General features: G+C 43.4%; 1 protein-coding gene across 1 annotated transcript; it reads right to left on the bottom strand.

The window, feature by feature from the left end:
- Positions 1–13,653: 13,653 nt before the first annotated feature.
- On the bottom strand, positions 13,654–22,761 carry LOC311121052 (vascular endothelial growth factor D-like; the record flags this gene model as incomplete). Its single annotated transcript, XM_084195590.1, has 6 exons — positions 13,654–13,793; positions 14,544–14,662; positions 15,143–15,276; positions 16,108–16,298; positions 18,482–18,743; positions 22,660–22,761. Coding segments are annotated over 6 exons (948 nt in total), but the record flags the coding sequence as incomplete, so codon positions are not given.
- Positions 22,762–22,982: the final 221 nt, after the last annotated feature.

The raw sequence follows: 22,982 nt of genomic DNA, 5'->3' as shown, positions 1-22,982 counted from the left end.
CGAATTTTAAACTAATGCACCTTGATATGACACTCATTTCAGCATATGGTAGTGGCTGATTAGAGGTGATGCGTCTTATTTATGCATAGCTGTCATAAATAGGAATGCAAATGTTGCTACATCAAGCATTAGCACACTGTGGACATCTAATCTGGAATATATCTATTGCTGTACATATCATCTAATCTGGAATATATCTACTGCTGTACAGATCATCTAATCTGGACTATATCTACTGCTGTACAGATCATCTAATCTGGACTATATGTACTGCTGTACATATCATGTAATCTGGAATATATCTACTGCTGTACATATCATGTAATCTGGAATGCCTTAATGTAAGTACAGGGGAACCGTCCTCTCCTTTCCTCTTATGAAATATTTTTCATAAAACACAACCATAACTCAATGTATTTTATGGTAATTGGACAAATGTGCAAAATAGCCATAACTTGAAAGAGTTCACACCCAAAGTTGAATTGTAACAGGACTGTTTTGTTAGCTATGTGGAGGCACACTAGCCGTCATTTACATTGTGAATGCCTAAACTTAGTGATTGTGGGTAATCAAACAAAAGCGGTATGTCTGTCTGCCTCAGTCTTTGGGACCTAATAGAGAAGTGCAGCTCATTAATAGGTATGAATAGCAAGAGAAGAGAAGACATCCACCAGATCTCCTTTATGTTTTGTGATGTACTTTTATCAAAAGCACCTTGGTGAAGAAATAAGGAATATTTCAATCATCTGTGCTATGTTTAAAGTACTTTTTGAACATATGGTAGTGGCAGATAAGATAGTATTCATGCTGTATATGCATAGCTTGTCGTAAAGATACATACAAAATGTAGCTAGTTCAAGCATTAGCACATTGTGGACATCTTATCTGGAATGCCTTCATGTAAACACAGAGGTAGAATTAGGAGAAAGAATTTAGAGAAAAACAGAGGTAGACTTTGGGGAAAACAGTTGGAGATGGACGTGTTTTATATGAAATCTATAAATTGTCTGTGTCTGTCAGTGGAAAAGCTGCGACAGAGCAAGGACCTGAGGATCTATTTGCCAGAAAATGAACAAAATGATTACTGTTCCCAGTCAAACAGAGAAATCTAGAAAAACATGGATAGACTTCAGAGAAAAGCAGTTGGAGAGGAACGTGGTATTTTATATGAAATATGCACTATGGATAATCCGGAATGAATCGTGAATAACGATGAGTGAGAAAGTTACAGACGCACAAATATCATAACCCCAAGACATGCTAACCTTACAATAACAGTGGAGGTTAGCATTTTTGGCGGGGGTATGATATTTGTGCGTCTGTAACTTTCTCACTCATCTTTATTCAAGACTCATTCCGGATTATCCGTAACCATGGTAGCATCCACGTTAATGTAGAAGTGTTTAGAAACATATTATATTCTTATTTACAATAAAGTGACTCCAAAATGACCAAATACATTATTTACCATTAATTTCTATTGGGAACAAAATAATCTGAAACGCAACCAAAACAAACAGCAAGTGCATCCAACAAATGTGTAAAGTCACAAGCTTGATGTAGTCATTGTGTGCTATGAATATGGGACCAAATATTAAACTTGTTAGTACTTTAATACACATAAGTGAATGTCCCAATACTTTTGGTCTCCTAAAATGGGGGGACTATGTACAAAAAGTGCTGTAATTTCTAAATGGTTCACCCGATATGGACAAAAATACCCTCAAGTTAAAGCTGACAGTCTGCACTTCAAGGTTTGCCTCAGTTCTCTCTGTGGGTGGGTCGCTGTCTGAAACGTGTCCAAATCACCAACAAACTATCATGGTCCAAACACACCAAGACAGTCGTGAAGAGGGCACAACAACACCTATTCCCCTTCAGGAGACTGAAAAGATTTGACAAGGGTCCTCAGATCCTCATAAAGTTATACAGCTGCACCATCAAGAGCATCCTGACTGGTTGCATCCCCGCCTGGTATTGCAACTGCTCGGCATCCGACCGCAAGGCGCTTCAGAGGGTAGTGCGTACGGCCCAGTACATCACTGGGGCCAAGCTTCCTGCCATCCAGGACCTCTATACAAGGCGGTGTCAGAGGAAGGCCCTAAAAATTGCCAAAGACTCCAGCCACCATAGTCATAGACTGTTCTCTCTGCTACCGCACGGCAAGCGGTACCGGAGCGCCAAGTCTAGGTCCAAAAGGCTCCTTAACAGCTTCTACCCCCAAGCCATAAGACTGCTGAACAGCTTATCAAATGGCTACCCTGACTATTTGCAGGACCATCCTCCTCAGTGAATTTCATAAAGATATATATTTTTAAACATTAAAAAAGTTATCCTTTTTAGATAAAACTATACTAAATATAATCACGTCACCAACTAATTTATTAAAAAACACTATTTTGCAAAGAAGGTCTACTGTAGCCTCAACAGCACTCTGCAGGGTAGCACCATGGTGTAGCCGGATGACAGCCAGCTTCCGTCCTCCTCTGAGTACATTGACTTCAATACAAAACTTAGGATGCTCATGGTTCTCACCCCCTTCCATAGACTTACACAGTAATTATGACAACTTCAGGAGGACGTCCTCCAACCTATTAGAGTTCTTGCAGCATGAACTGACATGTTGTCCACCCAATCAAATGATCAGATAATTAATCTAGTACTGAAAGCATAAGCTACAGCTAGCTACCATTGCAGTGCATCAAATGTGGTGAGTAGTTGACTCAAAGAGAGAGAAAGAAAATAGTTGAACAAATCAATTTCTTCCTAAATGAAGGAGAAGCAAGGGAGAAATAGAGAGAGATTGTCATTTTTTTTCACTTTCAGTTTCACTTACTTAGCTAGCAAATGCAGCTAGCTAGTTTAGCCTACTGAAACACCCTGCTCAAACAGAGGGATGCTATGTTAACTAGCTGGCTATGACTATCCATCACAACACTGGAACTCTTCCAAGTCAAGGTAAGCTTTTGGTTTTACAAATGTATTGCCACCAGGCCCGCAGGTGTTACTGCTTACTGACTGTACACTGTAACGTTACTGCATGATTGTAGCGGGTTTACTACAGCGTTAGTTCTATTAGCTATGCTGACTATGACGTTACTTTAGCTAATATGGTGACAACGATGTAGGCTGTGTGTAGCGGTTTGGCTTCGAAAGGTTTTTTCACCTGGTCACATACAGTGGATGTGTTGTGCACTGAAGTCCACAAGTGAAGAGAAGAGGTGAAAGGAGGAGACCGCATAACGTAGATGCGAGAAGGAATACAACGTGGCTGCTATGAAACTGTGAACTGTGTTTACGCGTGATCAGGGGTGTATTCATTCCTCCGATTCTGTTGAAAAACGTTTCTTAAACAGATGCAAACGGAAAACAACATGGGGATAAACATACCTGAATTTGTCCAATAGAAACTCTCGTTTGCAACTGTTGGATTAATGGTTACACCCAATATCAGCTAGATGCAGGCAAGAGTGTGCAAGGCGGAATTGAATGTCACTGTCTGTCCATGTGTCACATCAAATTTCTCTCAACCTGTCTGCACCTACGTTGTAAACTTTCATTCATATGTTAGGTTTTATCAACCTCATGATGGGTATAGGGAAAAGTAGAGTATCATGTAGTAGCCTAAACCTATCGATGTTACATTGAACTGGGTGAATGGAATATGAATGACAGTCATCCAATATGCTGTAATAGAATTAAGGCCATGCTCATGAGAAAGAAAAATCGTCCTCCCTCATCTGAAATGGCACTGACCGCCACTGACCTACATATTACCTTAATTACCTCGACTAACCTGTACCCCCGCACATTGACTCGGTACCGGTACCCCCTGTATATAGCCTCATTATTGTTATTTTATTGTGTAACTTTTTTTACAACTTTTGTTTATTTAGTAAATATTTTCTTAACTCCTGTTTTTCTTAAAACTGCATTGTTGGTTAAGGGCTTGTAAGTAAGCATTTCACTGTAAGGTCTACACCTATTGTATTCGGCGCAAGTTACAAATAAAATGTGATTTGATTTGATGCTTGCTAATATCATGATTAATATTCAGTGACCATAACAACAGACTATTGTCCTGCTCCAGCAGTGTCCAGGAGCTTCAACACATTGATGTGATTATTGTGCCTTCTCTCACTGTTCATTATTATACATATAAAACAACATTAAAATCCTTATTTAACCACTATTAAAACCATTCTGTGATACAGCGTTCATTATATAAAAGAGGGAGCACATTGATATACAGTATTCATTATATAACACATTTTGAAGATGTAGCACATTTGTCACATTAAAAACCATCCTGTATCTGTCCAGACTAACTACCAGTGTTTTAATTAGGTTTCTCATTGCTATTAAAAGAAACCTTGCTGTGAATAATTTGACAGAGTAGAACATTTCACAGAACCTACACCTATGGTGATTACATCCATTTGGGATTTGTCGTCATGGTAGACATTTGGGCCACCCCTACAGTTTCCCTCAAAGAGAATGATTAATGGAACAACGTCTCTTTGATTCGGTACCATTTGTAAAAAGAAAGGTATGTTGCTATAGCTACAGGTTTTCCAAGAATGAATCTATCCTGTCAATAAATGACTTCAAATGGAATGCACTGCTGGGCTGTTCATGGAAATAGGTCAGGGTCTAGTGGTTTTCAAGCACAGAAAACCTACAAAAAGAAATGAAACTGAAAATGAATTGAATGCCATTTTACTTGACGAGGATGACTCATTTTCATGTCTGAACTTCCTTTAACCAACCTAGGGTACAGAATCATCTCAGCAGATGGACTTCCTTTAACCAACCTAGGGTACAGAATCATCTCAGCAGATGGACTTCCTTTAACCAACCTAGGGTACAGAATCATCTCAGCAGATGGACTTCCTTTAACCAACCTAGGGTACAGAATCATCTCAGCAAACAAATGACTCTCTTGTCCTTTGAATCTCAGCTTGAATTCTATTGGCTGATTAAATGCACTGGAGGAGCAAATATAAAATGACAATTGCAACAGTATTACAGATGAAGAGGGCACGACAAAGCCTATTCCCCCTCAGGAGACTGAAAAGATTTGGCACATGTACTCAGATCCTCAAAAAAGTATACAGCTGCACCATCGAGAGCATCCTGACTGGTTGCATCACCGCCTGGTATGGCAACTGCTCGGCCTCCGACCGCAAGGCACTACAGAGGGTAGTGCGTACGGCCCAGTACATCACTGGGGCCAAGCTTCCAGCCATCCAGGACCTCTATACCAGGCGGTGTCAGAGGAAGGCCCTCAAAATTGTCAAAGACTCCAGCCACCCTAGTCATAGACTGTTCTCTCTGCTACCGCACGGCAAGCGGTACCGGAGTGCCAAGTCTAGGTCCAAAAGACTTCTCAACAGCTTCTACCCCCAAGCAATAAGACTCCTGAACAGCTAATCATGGCTACCCGGACTATTTGCACTGCCCCCCCCACCCCCACCCCCCACCCCCCACCCCATCTTTTTACGCTGCTGCTACTCTGTTAATTGTTTATGCATAGTCACTTTAACTCTACCCACATGTACATATTAATTCAACTACCTCAACTAGCCGGTGCCCCCGCACATTGACTCTGCACTGGTACCCCTCTGTATATACAGCCTCCCTACTGTTATTTCATTTTACTTCTGCTCTTTTTTTCTCAACACTTTTTTATTGTTGTTTTATTTTACTTTTTTATAAAAAAATAAATGCACTGTTGGTTAAGGGCTGTAAGTAAGCATTTCACTGTAATGTCTGCACCTGTTGTATTCGGCCCATGTGGCCAATAACATTTGATTTGATTTGATGTTGTCCATGGTGCTCAACTGCCTCAGCACCAGAATGAAGAAACACTGGACGATGACCTTTTCACTTTCTCTTTGACAACTGGGGTTATGATGACTGGAGGAGTGGGGGCTAAAGACCCAGTCTCTTGTTACAGTGTGACAGAGAATAAAGATCACATAGTCCCTTGTCACAGCTTCCCGCCCTCCCTCCTTCCTTCCATCCTTCGAAAGTGACCTCTGCTACAGCCCACATCGTATCATCTCTGGTCAGGAACCAAGAGAGGAAGGTGGTACACATCTCATCACACCTCACACTCCTTTAGCAACAGCAGGCAAACATCTCATCACACCTCACACTCCTTTAGCAACAGCAGGCACACATCTCACACACCTCAAACCTAGCTGAATGTATCATAGCCCACACCCCGAACCTAGCTGAATGTATCATAGCCCACACCCCAAACCTAGCTGAATGTATCATAGCCCACACCCCGAACCTAGCTGAATGTATCATAGCCCACACCCCAAACCTAGCTGAATGTATCATAGCCCACACCCCAAACCTAGCTGAATGTATCATAGCCCACACCCCGAACCTAGCTGAATGTATCATAGCCCACACCCCGAACCTAGCTGAATGTATCATAGCCCACACCCCGAACCTAGCTGAATGTATCATAGCCCACACCCCGAACCTAGCTGAATGTAACATAGCCCACACCTCAAACCTAGCTGAATGTATCATAGCCCACACCCCAAACCTAGCTGAATGTATCATAGCCCACACCCCAAACCTAGCTGAATGTATCATAGCCCACACCCCGAACCTAGCTGAATGTAACATAGCCCACACCTCAAACCTAGCTGAATGTATCATAGCCCACACCCCAAACCTAGCTGAATGTATCATAGCCCACACCCCAAACCTAGCTGAATGTATCATAGCCCACACCTTAAACCTAGCTGAATGTATCATAACCCACACCCCAAACCTAGCTGAATGTATCATAGCCCACACCTCAAACCTAGCATATTGCTTATGGGGTGACTCAGATGCATGGATGGAGGGTTTGACGTGAAGGATCTGACAGTGTTGGTGGTAGTGGTGTGAAGTCTCACTGCCCTCACACCATCTCCACTGCCCTCAGCTCCCGGTACATCAGTGCTGTCTGTCCTTCAGTCTGACTGGTGACCTCCAAGCACCCTCCCATGGCCAGTAGGGGTCTCCGGGCAGAGGAGCAGGGGCTTGTTAGGAGAAGGTCACTGCTCATTGGCTGACAGCTGGTCTCAGAACAATGTGTGAGAGAGAGAGAAAGAGAGAGAGAGAGAGAGCGAGAGCGAGAGCGAGAGCGAGAACGAGAGCGAGAGCGAGAGCGAGAGAGAGAGAGAGAGAGAGAGAGAGAGAGAGAGAGAGAGAGAGAGAGAGAGAGAGAGATAGATAGAGAGAGGGGCTCTGGTCAAAAGTAGTGCACTATATAAGGAATAGGGAGTAATTTGGGACGTAGACAGTGTCTTTGTTTGGTTACAGCAGAAACATATTAATTGCCACGTGGTGTTAATGTTGGCTGACACAGAGTGAGTCCACCAGGGGTACTCAAGTACTATTTTAGATGGTCCGGTCACGGGGATGCTAAGCTGACATATGGAATTGTTTTAAGATGGTCATACTATGGATCATTTAGCTATTTCATTTTGAATTTTAGGACCCCTTTAGGTATAAAACAAAATATTTGGGGGGGGATAAAATATTGATTTTGGCAAAAGCCCATAGAAACACATTGAATAACATTCATAAATGGCAAAAAGGACAGTAAAAAAATAAATCATAAGAAACAAGGTTTTGAAGTGTCTGTCCTACATCTAGGATTTATTTTACACATATTTAAACCCTTTTTTGGGGTAGGCACAAAACTACCTTTATATTTCCATTCGTTTTTTTGATCCGGTACCGGTTACCTTCAGACGAGTCCCGTGACACTTGTGGGGGTCGTAGAGCAAAACTGAGAACAACTTTCCACAGTGGGGATTGTAGCCCAATTAGTTTGCAGCCCAGACGGTTCGGACGATACCAAACAGAAGTTGGCACATCGACGGTACTGACTTCAGACGAGTCTCCTGACACTTGTGGGATTTGTAGATCAAAACGGAGAACACCACCGTGTTCGTGAGAGTCGTCCCTTTCCATAATAGTTTCTAGGTCAAACCGTTCGGACGCTACAGACGTTTACATGACAAGAACGATTTTCGGGATGTCTCATGGTCTGACAAACACCGCTCTAGCTCTGCCACCTTTCACCGCAGATACGGAAGTGCGATACTGGCGGACGCGGTGGATTGAGACGCATCCAATGCAAAAAACATATCACTTATCAGGGCTCAGGCTAAGACCGAGATGCAGACACAGGAGGCAGATAGTACGAGTCTCAGAGTGTATTACAGTACAAAGGGCAGGCAAAAGGTAAATCAAGGCAGGCAAAGAGTCGTAATCCAAATCAGAGTCAGGCAGGTACAGGACGGCAGGCAGGATCAGGGTCAGGACAGGCAGGATCAGGGTCAGGACAGGCAGGATCAGGGTCAGGACAGGCAGGATCAGGGTCAGGACAGGCAGGATCAGGGTCAGGACAGGCAGAAAGGTCAGAACTGGGAAGACTAGGAAAAACAAAAACTAGAGCACAGGAAACACAGGAACACGCTGGGAGGACTTGATGGGACAAGACGAACTGGCAACAGACAAGCAGAAAACGCAGGTATAAATACACATGAGGTAATGGGAGACACTTGGTGGGGGTTGGAGACAATCACAAGACAGGTGAAACAGATCAGGGTGTGACATCACTAGTTTAAACTGACAGATTTTAATGGTGATTTTTTTGTTATGTAACTTAGATTAACGCACCAGTGCGTCAATTGACTCTAGGAGGTTATAAGAATGACTGGTCCGGGTAAAGCTTTAATTTTCCAAGACTGGTGAAAACACTGCGAAAAACAAGAAATTAGCTTCCCAAATGATGTCAATTTATGACATACTGTAATTAAGACATGATTATGACTTAAACATGAATCTCCTTACCAGGAATCTAAGGAAAAGAGAGAATGCTACCGTAAACATAAAGGTCTCATCTGGTTCAGACAACTAAAACACATCAGTCGTATGTGGTACAATACACACAATCTATACAGTAGGCCTAGAAATCCATGTGTTACCTGGTTTAGACAGCTGAACACATCAGTAATGTATAGGAACATATCTACAATCTATACAGTACATACATGTATGTCTGCTACCCCCCCATTATAACTGCAAACACCCTTAGCAGCAATGGATGCTGGAAGGTCAGTGGTTTCTCTAAGCTATCACAGACATTTGTAATAGGTGCGACTGAGCACACACACACAGACACACACATAAACACACACGTGGCCAGTGATTTTAATGCAGGTAAACTGATATCCGTTTAACCTCTTTTTGACCAGCATGTCAGTTGTGCAACTAGAGGCGGAAAAACTCTAGATCTCTTTACTCCACACACAGAAACGCATACAAGGCACTCCCTCGCCCTCCCTTTGGCAAATCAGATCATAACTACTGCTTATAAGCAAAAACTCAAACAAGAAAAACCAGTGACACACTCAATACGGTGTCACGATCGTCGGGAAGAGAGGACCAATGCGCAGCGTGGAATGTGAACATACTTATTTATTGAACGAACAAAACAACAAACGATACGAAACGTGAAGTCCTTGGTTACAATACACACCATACGGAACAAGAAACCACACCAAATGAATGCCTAACGGCTACCTAAGTATGGCTCCCAATCAGAGATAACGAGCTACAGCCGTCTCTGATTGGGAGCCACCCTGGCCAACATAGAAATACAAAACTAGACTATCACCCTAGCACACAAAACACAAAGAAACAACACACCCTGGCTCAACATAACAGAGTCCCAGAGCCAGGGCGTGACATACGGAGGGTGGTCCGATTAAGCGGATGCTAAGCTACAGGACTGTTTCGCTAGCACAGACTGGAATATGTTCCGGGATTCATCCGATAACATTGAGGAGTTTACCACATCAGTCACCGGCTTCATTAATAAGTGCATCAATGACGACGTTCCCACAGTGACCATAAGTATATACCTCAACCAGAAACCAACGATTACAGGCAACATCCACACTGAGCTAAAGGCTAGAGCTGCCACTTTCAAGGAGGGGGACATTAATTTGGACGCTTAAAAGAAACACACTACAACCTCCAACGAGCCATCAAACAGGCAAACCTCGAATCCTACTACGACGGCTATGATGCTCAAAGGATGTGGCAGGGTTTGCAAACTATCATAGATTACAAAGGGAAACCCAGTGACGCGAGCTGCACAGCAACCAGACAAGCTAAATTCCTTCTATGCTCACTTCGAGGCAAGCAATACTGAATCATGCATGAGAGCACCAGCTGTTCCGGACGACTGTGATCTCGCTCTCCGTAGCCGATGTGAGTAAGACCTTTAAGCAGGTTAACATTCGCAAGGCCGTGGGGCCCGACGGAATACCAGGACTGACTCCAACATGTGAGTAAGACCTTTAAATAGTTTAACACATCGACTCGGTACTGGTGCTCCCTGTATATAGCCGTGTTATTACCTGGTACCTCTGCACATCGACTTGGTACTGGTACTTCCTGTATATAGACATGTTATTACCTGGTACCCCTGCACATCGACTCTGTACTGGTACTTCCTGTATATAGCCATGTTATTACCTGGTACCCCTGCACATCGACTTGATACTGGTACTCCCTGTATATAGCCGTGTTATTACCTGGTACCCCTGCACATCGACTTGATACTGGTACTCCCTGTATATAGCCATGTTATTACCTGGTACCCCTGCACATCGACTATGTACTGGTACTTCCTGTATATAGCCATGTTATTACCTGGTACCCCTGCACATCGACTCTGTACTGGTACTTCCTGTATATAGCCATGTTATTACCTGGTACCCCTGCACATCGACTCGGTACTGGTACTTCCTGTATATAGCCATGTTATTACCTGGTACCCCTGCACATCGACTCTGTACTGGTACTTCCTGTATATAGCCATGTTATTACCTGGTACCACTGCACATCGACTCGGTACTGGTACTTCCTGTATATAGCCATGTTATTACCTGGTACCCCTGCACATCGACTTGATACTGGTACTTCCTGTATATAGCCGTGTTATTACCTGGTACCCCTGCACATCGACTCTGTACTGGTACTTCCTGTATATAGCCATGTTATTACCTGGTACCCCTGCACATCGACTCGGTACTGGTACTTCCTGTATATAGCCATGTTATTACCTGGTACCCCTGCACATCGACTTGATACTGGTACTTCCTGTATATAGACATGTTATTACCTGGTACCCCTGCACATCGACTCTGTACTGGTACTTCCTGTATATAGCCATGTTATTACCTGGTACCCCTGCACATCGACTCGGTACTGGTACTTCCTGTATATAGCCATGTTATTACCTGGTACCCCTGCACATCGACTTGATACTGGTACTTCCTGTATATAGCCGTGTTATTACCTGGTACCCCTGCACATCGACTTGATACTGGTACTTCCTGTAAATAGCCATGTTATTACCTGGTACTTCCTGTATATAGCCATGTTATTTTTACTCGTTATTGTTATTCAGTGTGTATTTACTTCTCGTCACTATTTAGCTTTTTTATTTGTTTTTGTTGTTATCTTTAACTCTGCATTGTTGGAAAAGGACCTGTAAGTCAGCATTTCACTGTTAGTCTACACAAGTAACATTTTATTTGATTTGACCTATATTTGAACTGAGTGGGTGGGGGATATTAGAAGTCTGAGTACCAGTCTCTTTAGCTAACGTTCCACTCCTTCCACTCCTTGTCATTGGCAAAGAGACTGGCCTTTCAGCAATCTCAGCGTTCAATATGTGCTGGATTTACCGCAGAGTTGCTCATTGGTTGTTTTAAATAACATACATATTTTCTTTGAAAATAGAATTAGAATTTATAACAAATTCAAAAACAAACATTTAGCCATTAGCTAGGCAAGTTGTTGTATTTTGAGGCTTAATAATTTAAACTAAGATGTTTTGTGGTTGGAATTGTAGTATGTATTTAGTTTGACAGACAGGTTGGTCGCAATATATGGTCGCAATATTTGCATAATCTTTGTGATTGGAGGATAGCTGTGAGTCCGTTTCTGTTCAAATCAGGATCAAGTCCTCTGTTCTCCTCGAGCTCATTAGGATAAAATGCTGATATTTCAAGATGTCAGAAAGGCCGTTCTCTTTGGCACATGACATGGAGTACAGTGAGTGGATTACCTAGAGTCTTGTACCCAGGCTAGGACAATAGACCTATATTTGAACAGAGGGGGACATTAGAACTATATTTGAACAATTGAGATGACTGATCCTCGGTTTCTAGCTAGCCATGTTTGACATAGGACAAAGAGTACAAGGAGTGGAATGTTAGCACAAACAGACTGGTACCCAGGCTAGTTTCTAGATACCTGGAGCAACATTCCATACATTTGTTCAGAGAAGGGGTGTGTTCGTAAATGCAGTCAAGCACCCAAGCTAACTGGCTAACGTTGGCTAGCTTGCTAGCTACTTCCAGACACAAATCAGAGAACACCTCACTCTGACCGTTTTACTCACCCTAGCAGAGCTGGTTTGGCTGTTTTCATGTTATCTATAGTGTTGGTGACTGTAACTGTGCTGCTGGCAACAATTTTATTATGCTTCTTTGCTGACACCGGCCATATTCAAAGGGTGTTGAGCATTCGTAAATTCATCAGTTATTCTGCGCTCTGGCACGCTCAGACGAGAGTGCTCTGAAATCGGAGTAGATAGCCAGAGTGAATTTACGAACGCACCCCAAGGTCTCTGTGAAATTATTGGTTGCCGTAGCAACAGCAAATACCAAAATGTTTCTTCAATTTTTAAAAAACCTTTTATTTAATAAAAGATAATAAACGCTGTATCACGGAGGTGTGAACAACACCATTGAATGGTTGTTATGTCATCTCTAAATAAACAACAAAATAACTGGTGTCAACAAGGTGAGATAGAACTTTGGACAAAACTGTTAAAACTTTCAATATAAATATGAAGGATATACAACAAAAAGACAAACTTTGATTATATTTACAAAAATGTTGAAGCAATTACAAAAATATCATTCTTTAGCGTGAAATACACTGTTCAGTGCATAGAAATACTAATAATTTACATATGTAAATAAAAATTGTAAAGCGTTTTTTAAAAACTTAACAGGGTCATGTATGTAGGTTAGAAAGGGAAACTATTTTATTTGAAGTTAGATATATAAATAGCGATATAAATATATTATGAACTTTTTCTCTGCTTTCAAACTTCAAAGCCAAGCAGATGTCAAAGGTTATATTCTTCTTCTTAGTGTCACTGGCATCTGTGGATCAAAGAATGAAAATGTGTTATTACATGTGTTGTAAAATGGCTGTTCAACTACGGTCTATGAGGCCCAAACATTTCTGATTTACATCATTCTAATCAGGGACTGATTCATTCACATCAGGTGAGTGGACTCTCTGGCCAAGTAATGGCATAAATTGATCAATGAACTACTATCGAAACTATCAAACCATCTAACTAACTAGTCAAAAGGGGTGTGTCTCAAGTTGCAATCTACCTGCAAGAGCCATGGTTGAAGTGCTGTTTGTTGGTAGTACATGCAGTATGGTTTAGGTGACATGCAGGGTAGCATGGTCTGGGTCCTGGGTTAGGGTGGGCCGTGGGGACAGGGTAGCGCGGTCTGGGTCCTGGGTTAGGGTGGGCCGTGGGGACAGGGTATCGCGGTCTGGGTCCTGGGTTAGGGTGGGCCGTGGGGACAGGGTAGCATGGTCTGGGACACAGTCACACCTGTCAACATCTATTTCACAGTCCTCCGGCCTCATACTGGTAGAAAAGTCTGGAACAAACAGAGAGAAAACATAGGAATGACTTAATATTACTACAGGGGCCAGACCAGAGAAAATGGAGAGAGAACTAAAGAAAACATCAGAATAACTTCTTCCTACAGAGGCTATACAATATCCTGAATAACTTCTTCCTACAGAGGCTATACAATATCCTGAATAACTTCTTCCTACAGAGGCTATACAATATCCTGAATAACTTCTTCCTACAGAGGCTATAAAATATCCTGAATAACTTCTTCCTACAGAGGCTATACAATATCCTGAATAACTTCTTCCTACAGAGGCTATAAAATATCCTGAATAACTTCTTCCTACAGAGGCTATACAATATCCTGAATAACACCCTGATTTAGCATCCCCAGCGCATTACAATGGAATGGTCCTAAAAGTGCAAACACTGCCCAAACTCAGTGTGCATCTACTGGGCTGGATAGCTGATATATCTACCAGTAGTACTAACCTGGTTGTTTAGTGGAGGGGTAGGACACAGTGGTACTAACCTGGTTGTTTAGTGGAGGGGTAGGACACAGTGGTACTAACCTGGTTGTTTAGTGGAGGGGTAGGACACAGTGGTACTAACCGGGTTGTTTAGTGGAGGGGTAGGACACAGTGGTACTAACCTGGTTGTTTAGTGGAGGGGTAGGACACAGTGGTACTAACCTGGTTGTTTAGTGGAGGTATAGGACACAGTGGTACTAACCTGGTTGTTTAGTGGAGGGGTAGGACACAGTGGTACTAACCTGGTTGTTTAGTGGAGGGGTAGGGCACACAGCGGTCGGCCATGCAGTCCCAGATCAACCCACTGGCACACAGACGCCTGGAGTCCTCTGATTTAGAGAGCTGGCGCATCGGAGAGCACCTGCAACCAAACACACAGGCTGGTTAGTGCTAAGGGTATGACTAGAGGGTGTGTGTGTGTGTGTGTGTGTCTGTTTGGGTCTGTTTGGGTCAATGTGTGTGTGTGTGTGTATATGTGTGTGTTTCTGTTTATGTTAGTGTGTGTGTGTGTGTTTCAGTTTGTGTTAGTGTGTGTGTGTTAGTGTTTATGTTATTGTGTGTTTGTTCCGGTTTGTGTTAGTGTGTGTGTGTGTTTCTGTTTATGTTAGTGTGTGTGTGTGTGTTTCTGTTTCTGTTAGTGTGTGTGTGTGTTAGTGTGTGTGTGTTTATGTTAGTGTGTGTATCTGTGTGTATCTGTGTGTATCTGTGTGTATCTGAGTCTGTGTGTATCTGTGTGTATCTGAGTCTGTGTGTATCTGTGTGTATCTGAGTCTGTGTGTATCTGTGTGTATCTGTGTGTATCTGTGTGTATCTGAGTGTGTATCTGTATCTCTGGACTCACCCGTTCCTCCTGTGAGAGCGTATATGGGCTTGCCGTCGGATCAGGGGCGGTTCCATACACTTACACACTGTGTGATTGGCTACCTTTATCAACACCGGCTCAGGTCCGTATTTGAACGGTATCACACTCAGCAGCTGCAGGACGAAAAGTGTCAGAACACATTAGTCCGTTTCTGGAGTCAGTGATCCACTTGGTGGAGAGAGCTGTATTTTATTTGACTCATTGTTGGCCCAACGATGTGCATGCATGTACAGTACGTACCAGTGGAGGCTAGTGAGGGGAGGACGGCTCATAATAATGGCTAGAACGGAGTCAATGGAATGGTATCAAACACATGGAGACCCCGTCTTTGATGTGTTTGATTCCACTCCATTGACTCCATGCCAGCCATTATTATGAGCCGTCCTCCCCTCACCAGCCTCCTCTGGTCTGTACGTACTGTATATTCACACTCTCCAAAGTGCTTGTCATTTAGGAGCACTTATCAATAATTACAATTGTCTTAAAACATAAATCAGGGGTCCCAAACTAGATTCAGCCGCAGGACGATTTTTGTTGGAGCGGATGGTCGGGGTGCCGGAACATAATTATAATAATTTGTACACTGCAAATTGACCACAACTAAGACCAAAAAGAGGTTTCATTTGAAAATAACAGTAATTTCATACCTTGATTATATTGAGACACGATTAAATATGCATCTTTTTCTATTAGTGGGAATAATTGGGAACAGATTTCCTAAATTTAAACAATTTTTTGCTGAATACCTGGTGATTTTACGGTCTTTTTTTAGACCCCAAAATATATATTTATTTACAAAAATAATTGGGGGGCCCAAAAAAGTAACTTGTGGGTCAGTTTTGGCCGTGGGCCGACTGTTGCTGACCCCTGCCATAAATCAGTCATTTATTAATAATAATACTAATAATGCAGATATTTAGGGTACTTAAAGAGGAAATGCTCACTGTTTTATTAATATAGGTTGTACTTGTGTTTCTGCATGAGACACCCTCTGTGTTGCAGCATCCGTTACACCTGAAGACGGACACGCAGGGGGGCTTGAAGAACATGGAGGTCGTGGTGCCCAGTTCCTTTGCCACGTCTACACACGTCTCTCTGGGCATGCACTGGGTCTTCTGCCACTCATCGTCTATGGCTGATGAAGACATACACACAACACCACCAGTTATACACAACACCACCAGTTATACACAACACCACCAGTTACACACAACACCACCAGTTACACACAACACCACCAGTTATACACAACACCACCAGTTACACACAACACCACCAGTTACACACAACACCACCAGTTATACACAACACCACCAGTTATACACAACACCACCAGTTATACACAACACCACCAGTTACACACAACACCACCAGTTACACACAACACCACCAGTTACACACAACACCACCAGTTATACACAACACCACCAGTTATACACAACACCACCAGTTACACACAACACCACCAGTTACACACAACACCACCAGTTATACACAACACCACCAGTTATACACAACACCACCAGTTACACACAACACCAACAGTTATACACAACACCACCAGTTATACACAACACCACCAGTTACACACAACACCACCAGTTATACACAACACCACCAGTTACACACAACACCACCAGTTACACACAACACCACCAGTTATACACAACACCACCAGTTACACACAACACCACCAGTTATACACAACACCACCAGTTATACACAGCACCACCAGTTACACACAACACCACCAGTTATACACAACACCACCAGTTATACACAACACCACCAGTTATACACAACACCACCAGTTACACACAACACCACCAGTTATACACAACACCACCAGTTATACACAACACCACCAGTTACACACAACACCACCAGTTATACACAACACCACCAGTTATACACAACACCACCAGTTACACACAACACCACCAGTTACACACAACACCACCAGTTATACACAACACCACCAGTTATACACAACACCACCAGTTACACACAACACCACCAGTTATACACAACACCACCAGTTACACACAACACCACCAGTTACACACAACACCACCAGTTATACACAACACCACCAGTTACACACAACACCACCAGTTACACACAACACCACCAGTTACACACAACACCACCAGTTACACACAACACCACCAGTTATACACAACACCACCAGTTACACACAACACCACCAGTTATACACAACACCACCAGTTACACACAACACCACCAGTTACACACAACACCACCAGTTACACACAACACCACCAGTTATACACAACACCACCAGTTATACACAACACCACCAGTTACACACAACACCAACAGTTACACACAACACCACCAGTTACATACAACACCACCAGTTACACACAACACCACCAGTTACACACAACACCACCAGTTATATACAACACCACCAGTTATACACAACACCACCAGTTACACACAACACCACCAGTTATACACAACACCACCAGTTACACACAACACCACCAGTTACACACAACACAACCAGTTACACACAACACCACCAGTTATACACAACACCACCAGTTATACACAACACCACCAGTTACACACAACACCACCAGTTACACACAACACCACCAGTTATACACAACACCACCAGTTACACACAACACCACCAGTTACACACAACACCACCAGTTACACACAACACCACCAGTTACACACAACACCACCAGTTATACACAACACCACCAGTTACACACAACACCACCAGTTACACACAACACCACCAGTTATACACAACACCACCAGTTATACACAACACCACCAGTTACACACAACACCACCAGTTATACACAACACCACCAGTTACACACAACACCACCAGTTACACACAACACCACCAGTTACACACAACACCATCAGTTACACACAACACCACCAGTTACACACAGAACAAAACTAATAGCCACTATAGAGACTTGCTTTGGGTACCGTCTGGGTACACTCACATTCTAACCTCAAAACATGCATTAGCTACCTGGAATTAATGCCTAGGCTTTAGCTCGGAGGGTTAACACAGTCTTGAGAAGACCCAGTGTTCAAACCAGTCTGTCCCATAATTTATGACTATCTTCAGGTAGCGCATTAACTAATGCCCAGCCTTTAGCTCAGAGGGCTAACGCACAGTAGATGCAGATTTTGAACCCACATACCTTTGAATATCCCCAGGCTGTAGGAGCCAGCAGCATATCTCAAGGAACAATACCAAAGCTTTAGCTTAGAGAGCCAACACAGTTTTGAGGAGACCCAGGTTTCGAACCCATATACCTTTGAGTATCTCCAGGCTGTAGGATGCTGCAGCGTAGCGCGTGGAGCGGTGTGACCCAGACCCAGCGGAGGAGGAGGAGGAGGAGGAGGAGGAACGGTGGTCGGGCTGCTGAGAGGAAGAGGATGAGGGAGACGTCTCCAGGTGTTTGAGTTTTAGACGACACTTCCACAGCTTCCAGTCAGGGAAGTCTGTCAGCATGAGCAGCTCGTCCAGACTGGAGGCCGAACGCACATCCCTCTCCCACTTCTCCTGGTTGATCACCTGCAGGGAGGAGAGGAGGAGGACAAAGACTTTAGAGTGATATATGTTGTTTTAAAGACAGGAGAGAAAATAAGCTCCAACACATCTGGTAAAGTGCTGGAAAACATTGTTAGTCGGTTTGTGAGTCAAAAGTCTCACCACAAGAGGGCAGCACTCTTACATCCAAATCAGGATAAACTTTAGATGCTATTGAGGCTGGCATACAAGGACTGGACTGAGTTGATGATATATGCAAGTCAGTCTGATTCTCCACACGCATATCCACCTCTGACTGGGCTATTATTGGCCAAGGCCAGGTCACACAGACCATCAACAGCTGTCCTGGGATTTAAGACTATCATGATTTAGATCACAACAGATACAAAAACATTTGGTGCTTCTGCGTATTATAGTACTATATTACTACGTGTGTAATCATTACTTCTTCTCATTCCCATGACTGTTTATAGCTGGATGAGAAGAGACCCATTGTACCCCACATGCACAGTAGATCCCCTGGCATCAGCCCACAGACAACATAACAGCTGGGAATGTGGAGTTGGCTGGGGTGGCATTAGGAGGTAGTGGGGGATAATGGGGGGCAGGGGTTCCCAGGGACCAACTGTTGAGGAGCTCTGAGAAGACAAGCTTCCTCCTTCCCATGGAGCAGAGGATGCAGGAGAGCCACAGAATATTAGGAGAGCTAGCTACTGTTTCCCACAGAGACAATCTTACAACTGCTGCTGCAAATACTACTGTAGATAACAAGTAGGTAGGTCACTAACAAACATTCAGTACTACTGCAGATAACAAGCAGGTAGGTCACTAACAAATATACAGTACTACTGCAGAGAACAAGCAGGTAGGTCACTAACCAACATAAAGTACTACTGCAGATAACAAGCAGGTAGGTCACTAACAAATATACAGTACTACTACAGATAACAAGCAGGTAGGTCACCAACTAACCAACATAAAGTACTACTACAGATAACAAGCAGGTAGGTCACTAACAAATATACAGTACTACTACAGATAACAAGCAGGTAGGTCACCAACTAACCAACATAAAGTACTACTACAGATAACAAGCAGGTAGGTCACCAACTAACCAACATAAAGTACTACTGCAGAGAACAAGCAGGTAGGTCACTAACCAACATAAAGTACTACTGCAGATAACAAGCAGGTAGGTCACTAACAAATATACAGTACTACTGCAGAGAACAAGCAGGTAGGTCACTAACAAATATACAGTACTACTACAGATAACAAGTAGGTAGGTCACTAACAAATATACAGTACTACTGCAGAGAACAAGCAGGTAGGTCACTAACAAATATAGAGTACTACTGTAGAGAACAAGCAGGTAGGTCACTAACAAATATACAATACTACTGCAGATAACAAGCAGGTAGGTCACTAACAAATATACAGTACTACTGCAGAGAACAAGCAGGTAGGTCACATAAGCCATAAGGCCCAAGGGGGTGTGGTATATGACCAATATACTACGGCAAAGGGCTGTTCTTAAGCACGACGCAATGCGGAGTGCCTGGATACAGTCCTTAGCCGTGGTATATTGGCCATATATCACAAACTGCTGAGGTGCCTTATTGCTATTATAAACTGGTTACCAATGTAATTAGAGCAGTAAAAATAAATGTTTTGTCATACCTGTGGTATACGGTCTGATATACCACAGCTGTCAGCATTCAGGGCTCAAACCATCCAGTTTATAATAACAAATATACAGTACTACTGCAGATAACAAGCAGGTAGGAAAATCTGACCACATTTTCTGTCTATCCCCAATCATTCATAAACTTGTGTTGTGTGATCTCTCTCAGTGCCCTGCAGGCCGACATGGAGAATGGGAACAGTCACGTGTACAACTCCAAACACATTGGAGGAAGCCTCTCTGGTATTAGAGCTGACCAGTCCTGTGGTGCTGTGGCTTCTTCCCTGCCTCCACTCATAGCCTTCAAATCATTTTTAACACTAAATTCACTCTCTGCACGCTCTTACCCCAAAAAACTAAGACATTACATTATGACTGTGTTGGTGTAATGTAAATATAACTACCAAGTGTCGCAATTTAAATTGTCCATTGTTGCCAATTGTAAAAGTTCAAAATCATAACAGCCTTTTAAACATTTACAATATAAAAGGGTGCGGTCAGATTGAGTGAGAAAGACAAAAAGCGAGGGAATGAGGGACTTCCATTCATTTCTAAGATGGGAAGGGAAACCCACAGAACGGATGGAAAGTTTAATAAACAGCGGAGAGGAGAGGAGGAGGAGGAGAGGAGAGAGGAGAGGAGAGGAGAGGAGAGGAGAGGAGAGGAGAGGAGAGAGGAGAGGAGAGGAGAGGAGAGGAGAGGAGAGGAGAGAGAGGAGAGGAGAGGAGAGAGGAGAGGAGAGGAGAGGAGAGGAGAGGAGAGGAGAGGAGAGGAGAGGAGAAGGAGGAGAGGAGGGGAGAGAGGAGGAGAGGAGAGGCCCGGGCCAGGGCTGGGGCAGAGAAAAGGACTGTCATGCAATATAAAACTTGTCAGACAAACAGAAACTGCTTGCTTTGATTTCTTCCAGTCATTGTAACGACATGAGCCGCCACTGATCTGTTCAATATGTGAGGACTGTGATGTTAGGGTGTAGCTGGCTGCTTCCTCAACGTGAGGACTATGATGTTAGGGTGTAGCTGGCTGCTTCCTCAACGTGAGGACTATGATGTTAGGGTGTAGCTGGCTGCTTCCTCAACGTGAGGACTATGATGTTAGGGTGTAGCTGGCTGCTTCCTCTATGTGAGGACTATGATGTTAGGGTGTAGCTGGCTGCTTCCTCTATGTGAGGATTCTGATGTTAGGGTGTAGCTGGCTGCTTCTTCAATGTGAGGACTATGATGTTAGGGTGTAGCTGGCTGTTTCCTCTATGTGAGGATTCTGATGTTAGGGTGTAGCTGGCTGCTTCCTCTATGTGAGGATTCTGATGTTAGGGTGTAGCTGGCTGCTTCCTCTATGTGAGGATTCTGATGTTAGGGTGTAGCTGGCTACTTCCTCTTAAACCAGACAGACAGGAAGTTTTCTTTTCGTTCTTCTGCATTTTAGACCCAGGGGAAAGCAGGGCCCCAAGGGGAGAGAGATCGGGAGATTGAGAGAGTGAGTGAGTGAGTGAGGGGAGGGAGCGAGACAGTGAGAGAGAGAGAGAGAAGAGAGAGAGAGAGAGAGAGAGAGAGAGAGAGAGAGGAGAGAGAGAGAGAGAGAGAGAGAGAGAGAGAGAGAGAGAGAGAGAGAGACAGACAGGGAACAAGAGAGAGGAGAGAGAGAGAAAAAGAGCGAGAGAAAGAGAGAGAGAGAGAGAGAGAAGTGATTGATCATTTAGGAAGTTCAAACGCTCCTCTCCCCAGGTCAGTGAGATCTTGTTACCGCCGACGCGTGCTTCCGCTTCCAATAAATTTGCACTGTCTACGTAAGAGGCACACACGCACACACACACACACACACACACTGCACACACACACACACTGCTCATTAGACCATGTCAGCTCTGATCTTCATGGACAGATCACAGGTGGTGTGTGTGAGGTTTCTCTACGCCCCCTGACAACTGGTCAGTGCTAGTTTTATCAGCTCACATGGTGAGTTGTAAGAAGAGTTGATTCAGTTTATAAGAACAGAAAGATGGACTCAAATCTGGTGTCTGCAGTGGGAGACACGTGTCCACATTTCATGACATACTTGTCGTCATTAATAAATATCCTCTTCATGATGAATCCACAGAATAAGCGCCTGGGCAGAACATGACTTGCAGATGAAACAGTGCCTGATCTGGACATTGAATCCACAGAATATAGAGGCAGAACATGACTTGCAGATGAAACAGTGCCTGATCTGGACATTGAAGCCATACAGGAATTAAGTGCATAGACAGTGTACACTTACCCTGAGAGAGCTGGGATCATCTTGAACCTTTTTTGACATTCCCAAGTTCAACTTCACCAACACCAGCATCATTCCAACACCGGCAGCAAGCATACTCCGCATCCTCTGTTTCAATGCTGTATCTCAATCTCTTTTATGTTCAAAGTTCTCCTTCTGTCTCTTTATGGTCAATTTTCAGCCTCTGGACAGAAGTTCTATAACAGAGAGCAGTTTCTGTATTGGGTAATCCTCTATAACAGAGAGCAGTTTCTGTATTGGGTAATCCTCTATAATAGAGAGTAGTGCCAGAGGAAGGAGACAGACTGGCGCTGACTCCTCAGACC

The sequence above is a fragment of the Coregonus lavaretus genome (assembly GCF_964263955.1).
Source record: "Coregonus lavaretus genome assembly, contig: HAP1_SCAFFOLD_1012, whole genome shotgun sequence".
NCBI classification, from domain to species: domain Eukaryota; kingdom Metazoa; phylum Chordata; class Actinopteri; order Salmoniformes; family Salmonidae; genus Coregonus; species Coregonus lavaretus.
The sequence above is the reverse complement of the archived record's forward strand: the minus strand, read 5'-3'. Positions and strand labels throughout refer to the sequence as shown.